At 49.7% G+C, this 13,227-nt stretch overlaps 1 protein-coding gene and 1 pseudogene across 1 annotated transcript in view; both read right to left on the reverse strand.

The window, feature by feature from the left end:
- PRPS2 (phosphoribosyl pyrophosphate synthetase 2) overlaps positions 1 to 12,939 on the reverse strand; it is a 35,824-nt gene extending 22,885 nt beyond the window's left edge. The window contains exons 1-2 of the mRNA XM_081793369.1: positions 12,730 to 12,939; positions 5,946 to 6,129 (exon numbers count right to left, since the gene is read on the reverse strand). Coding sequence (XP_081649495.1) covers positions 5,946 to 6,129; positions 12,730 to 12,851 — 306 coding nt within the window. The 5' untranslated portion in view covers positions 12,852 to 12,939. The remainder of the gene's footprint in view (positions 1 to 5,945; positions 6,130 to 12,729) is intronic.
- Positions 560 to 712, reverse strand: LOC145714802 (U2 spliceosomal RNA; annotated as a pseudogene).
- Positions 12,940 to 13,227: the final 288 nt, after the last annotated feature.

Here is a 13,227-nt window from a genome sequence, read left to right on the forward strand (position 1 = left end):
ATGATTTAGCTTAACACAATTTCAGGATAATTAGAAGAACAAATTGATCACCGGGACTTCTCTGTAATACAATCTGATTCTCGACGCTAATCCAAGTGGGGCTCTTCCTACAATTTTATAATGGGCAAAAACATTCCTCCGTGGTATCTCGCATTTGCTACTTCTGAGATCCAAACCACAGGTCATTTCTAAACTCATACTTTCTGATTTCCTTCTCCAGACCTTGTTTACAAATTTGGGTTTTGTCCTATGAGTTTGGCTCAAGAGCCGACTAAATCTTGCAGGAAAGATTTGCGAGTTAACCGACTTTACAGCCACTATGAGAACAATCAGCATGGCATTTCAACAAAGGTAGCGTTAAGGAACAGCAACCAAAAGTAAAACGTTCAACTCCCCTGATGAAAAATGGAGAAAAGTCAAACATTTTGTGAGGCGGCCCAGCCATGACCAAGATTCTCTGGATGCTCCAGATCTTAATCAACGTATCAGACGCTGCCCTGCTAAAAGCATACATTTGACAAGCGGTAGAAATTTACAAGATTACAGAAACTGACATCAAGATAACTGTGCTCACTTTTTCCAGGTAAAAAAATCGAAACAATTTGATAATTGAAAAGAGAACATAACCTTGAAAATGATTTTGAAAAAAGCCTCAAGTCCTCTATCCTCTCAGATACTACACTTGATCTTAGCCAAAAGGCCAAGAAGCAATCTTCTGCCCTCTCAGATGTAATGATTTCCAGCTTTGCCCACGTCATACTGTTTTTACCAGGGAAGGAAACTAGCAATTATTGAGTGTCCACCACAGCAGGCGTCGGCCAAGTGCGGCCCAGGAGACAAACCCAGGCTGTGGTCTGTTTCTGCACAACCTATGAGCTGAGAATGGGTTTTACGTTCTTAACAGGTTGAAACACAATCCAGCGAAGAACACTTTGTGATGTCTGAAAGACACATGAAATTCATAGAGCGATGTCCAGCAACAAAATTTTATTGGAACACGGACACATAGCCCTTCATCTACATATCATATATGGCTGCTTTCATGCCAAGATGGTGGAGCTGACCAAGAGATCTGGTGGTCCACCGAGTGGAAAAATTTGACACCCGGCTCTTTTTGGAAAAAGTCTGTCTACCCACATGTTTATTATATGCTAAGTACTTCAGAAAAAGTAGCCAGTACTATCCTTAATATACAGGCGAGCTAAAAACTGAGAGTTTAAGCTACTGTTACAAAGGACGAAAGGAGTCAATGGTGGTACTGAAATTCAAACCTGAGTCCACTTGATTCCAAGGTTGTGACCCCAGAGCTCAGACTACCATACACCAGGCATTTTCCAATTACTACATCGGCTTCCTTTCTCCGTGTTAGCAGCTCATTGTGCTGATGTGTAATGGCTTACGAAACCGTAAGTTTTCCTTCACTGTCTGAGCTAGTCCCTGGCTTTTTGCACATACAGATGAAACCAAAAATAAAACTTTACAGGTGTGTGGGCCTTGCTTCAAAAGAAGCAGGAACATTAAACATCATGAAGCAGGTTTTGAATTAGGGTGAAAGGCTGGGGCGGGGCGCCTGGGTGGCTCAGTCGGTTAAGCGTCCGACTTCGGCTCAGGTCATGATCTCACGGTTCGCGAGTTCGAGCCCCATGTCGGGCTCTGTGCTGACAGCTCAGAGCCTGGAGCCTACTTCGAATTCTGTGTCTCTTTCTCTCTCTGCCCCTGCCCTGCTTGCACTCTCTGTTTCTCAAAAAGTGAACAAACGTTTAAAATATATATATGTGTGTGTGTGTATACACACACACACACATATATATATACACACACACATATATATGTAAAGCTACAGCCCATATATACATACATATATATATATATACACACACACACACACACACACACACACGGGCTTCTTTGCACATAACTCTGAATAGGTCAATTACACAGAATTTCATCGTGTCTCAGACATCATGGGTAGCACAGTCCTATGGGAAGGAAAAGGACTAGAGAAACCCAGTGGGCTGGATGCAGCCCAGGGATCCCCCCGTGGCTGAGGAGAATTTTCTTTCTGAGCCCAGAGAGCAAGGGTGGCCCGTGACTTCCCGTCACATTCAAACACTGTAGGGCCTCTAGCCGATCTAAGCAAAGTGAAAAGTGGGGAGAAGGGTTTTCCCACATTCGGGGTCTCATCGCTCAGCCCAGTTCCTGGTAAATGAAGTTTGCTCACGGGCTCAGGCCACTTCTCTCAGGCACTTCTGAATCCCTTGGTACGCTCCTTCTAAGGAGGTTTCATGGAGATCAGAGAAGCCAAGAGAAGACAGAGCAGAGGTGGGAGGGATGTGGCCTTGAGCCAAGGAGCGAGGCCACCCCCAGAAGCTGGAAGAGGCAGGCAGGATCCTTCCCTGGAGCCTGCAGCCGGCACAGCTCTGTCACACCTCGGTTCTCGACCTCCGGCCTCCAGGACGGCAGGAGAAAACATTTGGGTTGTTTTAAGCCCCCCAGTTTATAGTAATTTATCACAGCAGCGAAAGAAACCGGACGCCAACAACCGTCCGCGATTTCTTCTTTTCTAGTAAGTTATCTCTAACAATAAGCCACACAATTTCTGAATTCAGGCCTCCCTCCGCTGCTCTCCGTGCAGTCTCTCAATGGCTATCCACATCCCTGCCTGTGCGTTGTTGACAATGAACGTCTTATCTCTTCCATCAGCAGTTAAGCTTGGCCAAGTGTGGAACTGTCCGATGGGGTTAAAAACTAAAAACAGCTTTTATAAAAACCTAAAAAAAAAAAGGGCGTCCGGCTGGTTCAGTCAGAAGAGCATGCGACTCTAGACCTCAGGGTTGTGAGTTCGAGTCCCACATGGGGTGCAAGATTACTTTAAAAATAAATTAAAAAAACACAAGGAAACACTAAAAATAGGTACCAGGTTGTTTCAAGACACACACAACCATGTGATGCAGACGGCATGAAAGGAAACAGGTGTGCAAAATGGCCCCAAACGGAACACGCACCCAAGTGTCCCACACCAGGAGACAGGGTAAAGAGTGAGGCAGGTGCCACAGAAGAGGTAAACCCGCTAGTGTCTGAGCAACTCTGTAGGGCTGTCCTCGTCAGCACGGTGGGGGGATGGGGGGCACCACTGGCAGAGGCCGGAGGCCAGGAGTGTGGTCACACCCCCCGGAAAGCAGGAGACGGGCGCACACAAAGGACCAGGGCCAAGCAGTGCCGGTCTGTCTACACGACAAAGAGTTCATTATGAATGAACGTGAGCAACACAGTCTGAAAAACACAACCTTGGAAACAGAAGTAACGGCAAACTGGATGCTCGCAGGCAAAACGTGCAGCAGTCTCGACTGGTATCAGTGAAGGAAAAGTTAGGGCTATGTGCATGCGGGACAGGGGCCGCGTAACAATGAAAGCAATCATTTACCCGAGAAGATACAATGCACTGCTTATCTTAGCACTGAATGCCAAAGCAAAAGGAGAACCCGATTGCAAATCGCAGAATACCGAATTTACTAAACTTCTTGCTACACAGACGAGAAACAGCAGAACATCATTGGCTCCTTTGTGATATGGACAAAAGTGAAGACGCTAACAGTCCCATGGAAACGCACAAAGGGGAGGAATACCTAAGACAAGAGATCATACTTAGGGGACAAAAATGAACGGAAGTTTAGTAGCTAAAGATGCAGAGAAAACTTCACAGCAGCACATGCGACTTAAGGTTCTCACTGCCCTCAGCTAAAGCTACATCACAAAGTGATACAGACACACGGTCACGACGTCACACACACCCACTCTCATGACCAGCCACTTGTTTTTGTGCTGCTTGTGAGGTAGTAATGGTTTTTACAGGACTAAATAGCTGGATGAAAAGAAAAAAAAAAAAAAAAAAAAAAAGAAGAACGTTTTATGGCAAGTGACAATTGTATGAAATTCACATTTCAGTCTCCATAAATAAAGGTTGCCCTGGAATCCAGCCACACCCGCCATTTACAACCCAAGTTCAGCTGCTGCCACAGAGACCAGACACCCCTTTACAGAAAAACGATGCTGACCCCTTCTAATCGATACAGGGTAAATCATATCTAACTGCAGAATCGAGTTCTGGAGATCAAATTTCTAGTGAGAAATTAACAGACAGCTGTATTCAGCATGGGGCCTGGGAACCACATCTGAAGAGGCATTATAATTTAGGGGGACCTCAGTATGGGAATTCAAATTTATAAAGGAATTTTGAGGGCACCTGGGTGGCTCAGCCGGGTAAGCCTCAGACTCTCGATTTCAGCTCAGGTCACGATCTCATGGTTCGTGGGATCAAGTCCCATGTCGTGTTCCATGCTGACAGTGCTGAGCCTGCTTGGGATGGATTCATTCATTCATTCATTCATTCTCTCTCTCTCCCTCTGTCTCACAAAATAAATACGTAAACATGAAAAACAACTTTATAAAGGGATTTTTTTCATATATGAGAGAATCTTGTATGCTGTTTGGAAATCTGTGTTGTTTCAGAAAATAAATTAGGGTGATAAATGGAGGTGTATCAGGGGGAACCCTTCTCGTGATTAGTCACCGTATCACAGAACAGCCATGTGTCTTGCAAAATGGAAGGATTCACACGGAACCCGAATGAACAGCTACCTATTCGTAAGATATAAAGCAGATAAATGCTTAGGGGTTGACCCCTATCGTGGTTTGAGTGATATCCCCCTAAAACTCGTCTACCCAGAGCCTCAGAATGTGACCTCATTTAAAAATAGGGTGTTTGCAGGGGCGCCTGGCTGGCTCAGTCAGAAGAGATTGCGACTCTTGAGCTCGGGGTCATGAGTTCGAGCCCCACCTTGGGTGTAGAGATTACTTAAAGAGAATTTAAAAATAACAATAAAAAAAAATAAAAATAAAAATAAAAATAGGGTGTTTGCAGATAGAAGTAAGGCAAAGATCAAAATGAGATCACTCTGGATCAGGATGGGTTCTAACCTAACGACTGTCTGTTTATAAAAGAGGAAAAGTACACACGGACACAGGGAAGAAGGCCATGTGAAGAAAGAGGCAGAGGTGAGAGTGACGCTTCCAGAAGCCGAGGAATGCCAGGAGCCACCGGAAACCGGAAGAGGCAAAGAAGGCTTCCCGCACGGAGTATCCAGAAGGAGCGTGGCCCTGCCGACACCTTGTTCTCTGACGCTTGGCCTCCAGAATGGTGACAGAACACGTTTCTGTTGTTTTAGGCCACCCAGCGTGTGATGTGTTACAGCAGCCATGGAAAACTAATACAACCCCTTCTAAAGCTCCCCAGAAATTCCAACTTCTCTCTTTGTCCTCAAAGGCAAGGTCTAGATCTTTAATTTCTTCTAGAAACCCACACAGCCTCCTCTAGTGCTACTGTTGCTAAAAGAAAAATTCAACGATGTTAACCTTCGTTCTTCTTGAACGGTGACAAAGAGGTAACGGTGTATCTTTTTAAATTACATGTTTTATCTTGAGAGAGCTGTAGACTCACCTCAATTCAAAGGTCCCACTGTGCCCTTTACCCAGTTTGGGCTCATGGGAACATCTTGCAAAACTATAGTATAGAATCACAACCGAGATACTGGCGTTGATATGCTCCAGCGATGTGATTCCCGTTCCCCAGTTTTCTGTGCTCAGCGGGTGGCATTATTTAGTTCTACCCACCACCATCGAGATAGACAACAATTTTGTCACCAGGGCTATATGGTATTGTAATACATGCAAAAATAGGCCTTATCTGTACGTAGATCTGTAAATATTAACGTAATGGCTGGTTCAAAGACAAACCTTTGAAAAGCCAGGATGAGATACCATATTTACACAGTCCTTAAAATAGAAAGCAAATGTTTCCCAGATACTCTGAGTTACTATGGGAGGGGAGGAAAAAAGGCTGATGTTCACCCAGAGCGGGTTCCTCCAACAGGACCCAAATCTCCTACCTTGTCCTTTTTGTCTTGTCGAGCATACGGAAAACACGGGATCACGGCAGTCACCCTGGAAGACGATGCGATCTTACAGGCGTTGATCATGATGAGAAGCTCCATGAGGTTGTCGTTGATTTCTCCACAGCCACTCTGGATGATATAGACATCTTCGCCCCTCACGCTCTCACCGATCTCGACGCTGGGAAAAGAAAAATGCCATCTGTTAATAGCCAAGTATATTTGCTGTCTTCGAGGTCCCCTGGAGCTCCGTTAGGTATGATAAGTGGCCAGGATTCACCGTACGCATCGGTGTCCAGGGTACGATCGGGGGGCTGGTCACACGGGCTCCATCTGCCCGGCACGTACCAAAGTTCCGGACCCCCAGGTGTTCCGCACTAACCACACTGTTCATACAGGTTAGTAGGGTGAGCTGTTCGTATCTGGGAATGGGGGGAGCCGTTTCCAAAATGAAGTTCCCAAAGGCTAGCTGAGGACCACCTTGTGAGCAGAACTTTTCATGTAGGAGAGGGTCCACTATGCTCGTTAGAAATAGGTCTCAGTCCTGTTACATTGACTTCTTTCTGCTAAATAGTATATTGAGTTTTTACTTTTATTAAAGTTACATATACACACTGCTTAAAAAATTCAAGTCATTCTGGGGGCGCCTGGGGGGCTCCGTCAGTTAAGCGTCTGACTCTTGATTTCAGCTCAGGTCATGATCTCAGCGTTCATGACGTTGAGCCCCACGTCGGGCTCCACGCTGACAGTGTGGAGACTGCTTGGGATTCTCTGTCTCTCTCTCTCAAAATAAATTAAAAAAACAACAACAACAACAAAACAAAGTGAAGTCATTCTGTAAGCCTTGTAACAAACATTCCAGAGGCAACCAGTTTGGACTCTTGGTATGGTTTTTAGGCATTTCCCTTCAAGCCTCCAACTAGTAAGTTTGTATAGCTTCATTTTGATTTTTCATTTTAAGCATCAGGTGTGGTCACCGTGCTATGAAGACGAGGACAGAAGTCTATCCCGCCCCCCCCCACCTCTCATTGCCTGTAACACCTGCAGCCTTCTGGTCCCACCATCCCAACGGAGATCAATACTCCAACCAAATACGACAGCTACTGTTAACTGTGTAAGTGCTACTCAGAGCCGAGCCACAAAGTAAACTTCAATCCAAGTTTCTATTTCCCTTTTACACACAACTTTCGGTGCTCTGTTCTCCCTGGAGTGTATTGTCCTACCTTTTCACCTGCTAAGTTTTCTGAGTAGTGAATCCAAATTCCGGCCTAAACGCTTGGCTGACAGTCTACATTCCCACTGTGTCAGAGGCCCCAAGAGTGACATCCATGTCACTGGCCCACCCGTGTTTGTCCCGTCGCAGGCTGAGCCAGGTTCTCTCTGCCCGTGCACAGATGCCACCCCCCCCCGGGGGGGGGGGAATCCCACCACCCCTCTCCCACACATCATTGCCCACTTTCTGTATCCTCTTTCTTGCTGCACTTTGGTTGGCATCCTCCAGTAGCTTCTGGAGAAAGAGTGAAGAGGGGCTTCAAAAGTCTTTGAAAGTTGCATGTTGGACAATTTCTGTTTTGTGGGCGGAGAATCCTGAGCGCTCAACACGCCCGCAGGCCAGCCCGTCCCTGGCACGTGCCGGGGCACGTCCTTCAACAGCACTGCCAGGCGCCCGGGAGACCTTCAGCTCTGCTACGATGCTGGGTTTGAAAAGCCTAATCTTCTTCCAAGTGATACCTCAGGAACAATGCGAGCCGGACGCGAAGGCCGCGTTGGCTTGCCCACCGTCTTTCATCCCGAGATAAGACTGCAGCAAACTGGATGGCGCCCAGCTGGATGGAGAAGCCGCTCAAGAAATCCTCCCGCGATGCCGCCGCCGCCCCGCCTCCCCAGGACAACGGCCACACCCGCCCGCATCTGGTATCACCACTCGACATACCACTTCAGACTCCCTCCATCGCCTCACGAGAACCCCAAAGCTACAGCACCCCCCCCCCCGGACTCATTTCCCCAAGGAAAGGGCCATACTTGCAACAGCGCTTACGCTAAGCCTGTAATGTGTATAAAGTGCTTTACCATTTCTATGACATTTGCGTCTTTTTAAAACGTTGCTGAAGTTTTGATCACTGCACCCCCATCCAACCCCATTTCCCCCATAAGCCCTGTGGTCTTTATTGTAGGACTCTGCACAGCACGATGATTTTTAGGAAAGCATTCCAGTAAGACCAGCTGCAAAGGGGCTCCCTCTAAAAAGAAATATCGTGAATCTTATTTTAAATGACAACTAGACCCAATCATATTGTTTTCTCTAAAGAGCCGATTCTTTCTTAAAAATAAAAAAAAAATTTGGAATCCATGCAGTAGTCTATTGAGTCAACAGAAGCTTCTACCTAACCTCAACTAGAATAATCGGAACACAGGGGCGCCTGGGTGGCTCAGTCGTTTGAGCACCCGACTTCGGCTCAGGTCATGATCTCACGGTCTGTGAGTTCGAGTCCCGCGTCAGGCTCTCGAAACACAAAAATGAAGGCTTTCAAGTTGAGCCGATCTGAAAATGACTTTTGGTAAGTGGAAAATGATGACCCACTTCAAGTTGAACCAGTCTGACACCACCCCCAGGGTGAGAGAGACACAATTCTATGTGCTCCCTCCTATTTCGAGTTCTAAGGGGCTAAATGTAATTCCTTTGTGAGCATCCTCTCAACTGTGGAATCAAGTCAATTTGGAAATCGGCGTGGTAGGCAGAATGGCCCTGCAAAGAGGTCTATGTCCTAAGCCCCAGAATCCCTGAAAATGTTAGTTCCATGGCAAAGGGGAAACAAGTCGGCAGTTGGAATTATGGTTACTCATCAGCGGACCTGAAAATAGGGGGATTTTCCTGGAGTATTCCAGTTGGCCCAATGCAATCACAAGGGTCCTTGAAGATGGGAGAGGGAGACACACGAGGACTGAAGCAGCGTCAGAGAGATGCTACGTTGCTGGCTTTGGAAGATGGAAGGAGGAATCAAGGGCCACAGGCAGCCTCTAGAAGCTGAGAAAGGCAAGGGAACGGCTTCTCCCCTCGAGCTTCCAGAAAGGACTGCAGTGACCCGTGACAGACCTCTACCCCACACAACCGGAAGATGTGGCAGCGACCCAGAGGGCACGGGCCTGCAAAGCCTAAACCACTTACCGTCTGGCCTGTTACAGAAAAAACTTGCTACCCTCTGGTGTTATGACGCTTTATCCCAAAAGACCTGCTTCTTTGGCCTATTTTTCTTGGGGAACCTCAGGGCCCGCATGACCAGCAGTCCGGCAGAGGCTGAAAAAAATCCTATCACCATGGCAACTTTTCTTCCTGCTTCTACTCCTAAAGATGATCACGACCAATCTTTAGTGTAGGGGCTTAATTTCAAACACTTGTGGCCAGAAGGCAGCATCCGTTTGCCATTCAGATGGAGAATCTTCACCGATCCGCCAATAAGAAGGCAGATGAGTTTATCTGACTCAACAATGAGTGAGTGTGCTCATTGATGAAAAGGCGGCTGCAGAGATGCTTTGAAACTCTTCCCATCAAGAAGGGGATTGGCGCCTGGGTGGCTCAGTCGGTTAGGCAGCCGACTTCAGCTCAGGTCAGGATCTCACGGTCTGTGGGTTCGAGCCCCGCATCAGGCTCCGTGCTGACAACTCGGAGCCTAGGGCCTGCTTCGGATTCTGTGTCTCCCTCTTTCTCTGCCCCTCCCCCCCCCACTTGCTCTCTGTCTCTTTCTCAAATAATAAACATTAAAAAAAATTCTAAAAAAAAAAGGGGGGGGACTGGATTTGGGAGGACTCTGCCCGACAACTGATTGTGACAGAGGTGACAATGCACTGACTTCAGAGTCCAGACCTTAAGAGACTGGCTGCGGCCACTTCCTGCCTCCCGTGCTGTGGGAAAGCTCAAGCAGCCGCGTGGAGAGGGACTGAGCTTTCGGCCCAAGCTCCCAGGCAAAAGCTAGCACCAAATCACCAGCCGTGTGAGCGAGCCGTCTTCAAAGTGGACCCGCCACCCCCAGTTAACTGCCCCAGATGCCAGCACACGGGGTGCTGCCCAGGCTGTGGGTGTGGGAGTGAAATAAACAATTGCTGTCTTAAGCTGTTGAATTCCGGGTGACTTGTGACACAGCAATAGATAACCAGAATGTGGGGTCTCTCGGTATCAGCGAACGACCCTGTGGGCAGGTTAAGTGACCGGGGCTAAAATGTTAGAACAGACCCGCAGACACCTTCACGGTGGGACTTCAGTGGTCTATAGCGAAGCTGGGGCGGGCATCTCTCTGCTGTACCTCAAATGATTCAGAGATGAGAAGGGAAAATCAGGAGGCCCTGTGTGTCCGATGAGGTGGGGGGTCGGGGTGGGCATGCCCAGCTGGCTCGGTTGGTGGAGTGGGCGACTCCTGATCTCAGGGTTGTGAGTTCGAGCCCCATGTAGAGACTCCTTACAAAAAAAAAAATCTTAAAAAAAAAAAAAAAAGTGGGGAACAGAAGGAGTGATAAGCAGGACATCAAAGCAGATTTCTGGTCCCAGCTGAGGGGAGACGTTCAGGAAGGGGCGTCTTAGGTGAGCTGAATCATTTTTCTCTTCCTTTTACCCTGTGTCTCATCCCTGGGACCACACAGTAAAAACCAGATCACTAGTACAACAGCTAGTATAGACAGGACTGTTTGTACAAATCAACCCCTGGGCCTAGACAGTTTATGGGAAGGAGAAAAGTCAGGAAGCTAACGTTTTATATTCTAAGTACTAAAAACATATAATATTGGGGCACCTGGGTGGCTCAGTCGGTAGAGCGGGAGACTCTTGATCCCCGGGTCATGGGTCTGAGCCCCACCTTGGACGTAGAGATTACTTAAAAAACAAAACAAACAAAACAAAAAACATGTAATCTGACTGTAGAAGCAATTCCCAGAGATCCTGTTTCGTGGTTTTCCAGACCTCACGATTTCTACTTATCAGGTGGTGGTGATAAAATACTGGAAAGCAAATAAAACGGAGTTAAAACAAACATACAAACAATCGTACTTCAATGCCTGAATGAGTTGCACCCAACAGTACATCCAGTATTTGGAACAGAAATCCAACAATGACTTCACGACGGACTTCCGAGCTAGATTTGCGGCTCTTCGGCGGCACAGGATCGCGTTGCACGGTGATAACACAGGAGGGCAACAAATTTGCTTTCAAAATCTACTTCGCCCAGACATTTCTCCCCTACTTACACGACGCCAGCTCTTGAACAGAAACTATCACCCCATTCTTCTTAGAGCTCCTGAGACCTAAATAGGACTGGCCAGACATCACAACATTCAAACCTAGCTACGCTCTCCTTTTCCAGAGCCCTCCAGGGCTTCTGTATGAAACTCCACAAAGCGGAAATCTTTGGCTGAAGGACTCCTGGCATTTATGCCACCTGTTACCCATTCCCAAACGTTTCTTCACTTACAGAATCAGCAGGACTACGTGTTGCGATTTCCCACCCGCAAGAAGGGGCTTCATATAGCCTAAAAAGTTGACTCGACACACACCATTTTCCCCGTATGTATTAACAGAACTCCCCAGGAGCTCAGAAATTTTTGACTAAGCCAAAGGCCGTCAAGGTTTTCTCCCATGCTTTCTTCTAGAAATGCTTAGTTCCAGGTTTTACATTTTAAGTCTGCAATGCCTCTCAGGTTCATTTTTGACATGGTGGGAAGTATAGATGGGGGACTGTTGTTGTTTTTTTTTTTTGCTTTTGTTTTTTGTTTGTTTGTTTGTTTGTTTTTGGCAGCCTGCATCAATTGTTCCAGAATCGCTTGCTGAAAGTGTTGGTTGAACTGGATCTTTGCCAAAGATACATGACTTAGTGTGTACAGGGCTAAGCATTTAAGGGGGAGAAGAAAAACAGAGCAATTTGAAATTGTTCAAAGAGCTGGGTGGACTCAGGCAGGTGGAAAACGGGGCCCCTGTCGCGCTTCCGAGGGTGGCCACCAGCCTGACGTCACTGAACAGAGGTGACCGCATCTCCTGGACCTGAGACACAGGTGGCAGTTACGCCCGAACCATGCGTGGCCTTGCTGCTAGAGACAGCAGAGTCCCAGGCCTACGAAGAGGATGAAAGTGTGTCGTGTTTGGGGCAGAAAACTGAAGAGGACGCTCAGGGGCACCAGCACGTGCCCTCTGGAGCTCTCACGCTCTTCAAGCCCTCCGCACAGACACCCCCTCTGGCTAACCCGGACTTCTGCACCCCGGCTGCTCCGCAGGGTCACCCGGGAGCTTTTACAACACCCACGCCCCCCCCCCCCGCCCCGCCCGCCGCGGGGATCAGAGCTCCCGGTCAGGGAGGGGACGCGGCTTTCAGACGGGCCCCAGGTGGATGCAGGGCACAGGCGGGCAGAGGGCGTGGGCGGAGCCGGGTAGAGGACCGGCCACGCGCGGATCCGGGAGCACCGGGCGAGCACACCCAGAGGCGTCCGTCGCCGCGTGCCCTGCACCCAGGCGGTTCCCGCCGGCTGCGCCCACCTCTCCTCGACGCTGGTGACCGCCCCGAGGTCGCCCTTCCGGGCCCCGGGCCGCCCTCCTCCGCGTCTCCTGGGCGCCGCAGCGGTGGCGCGGAGGCCGCGTCGTGGCCGTCCCGCCCCGGAAGGGGGAGCGGGCGGCCGCGGAGTGGTCCGGGGTGCGGAGCGGAGGCGGGGGGGGGGGGGGGCGGCGACGGGCCCGGCCCGGCCCCGCAGCCGCGCGCCCGGCGCCCTCCCCGGCCCGGCCCGGCCCGGCCGCCGGCGCGGCCCCCACCTGGTCTCCTGGTTGCTGAACTTCTTAGTGACCACCTTGCCCAGCTCCAGGCCCAGGCGGTCGGCCACGCGCTGGGACAGGTCCTGGTGCGAGCTGCCGCTGAAGAGCACGATGTTGGGCATGGCGGAGGCGGCAGTGGCACCGGAGGCTGCGACGCGAGCGGGAAAGCGCGGCTGTCGACCAAGGGAGGAGCGGAGTGGAAAGTAGCTGGAGGGGGCGGAGCTGCAGGGGCGGAGTCGGAGCCGGGCTCGCGGGGGCGGGGCTTGGTGGACCCGGAGCGGGGCGGCGGAGCCGGAACGCGCCGCGGCGGGACCCGGGGGGAGGAGGAGGAGCTGGGGGAGCTGGAGGGAGCGGAGCTGGGGAGGAGGGGCTGTAGAGGGAGAGCTCTCGGCCCCGTTCTAGACCTTCCCGTCCAGCCTCGAGAGGGAGGGCCAATGAGCCCGATTAACTGGGTACCGCGGGCGGGTGCGGGAAGAGGCTGTGGACGTACCTAGCAAC

This window comes from Panthera onca, chromosome X, assembly GCF_046562875.1.
Source record: "Panthera onca isolate mPanOnc1 chromosome X, mPanOnc1 haplotype 2, whole genome shotgun sequence".
Taxonomy (NCBI): domain Eukaryota; kingdom Metazoa; phylum Chordata; class Mammalia; order Carnivora; family Felidae; genus Panthera; species Panthera onca.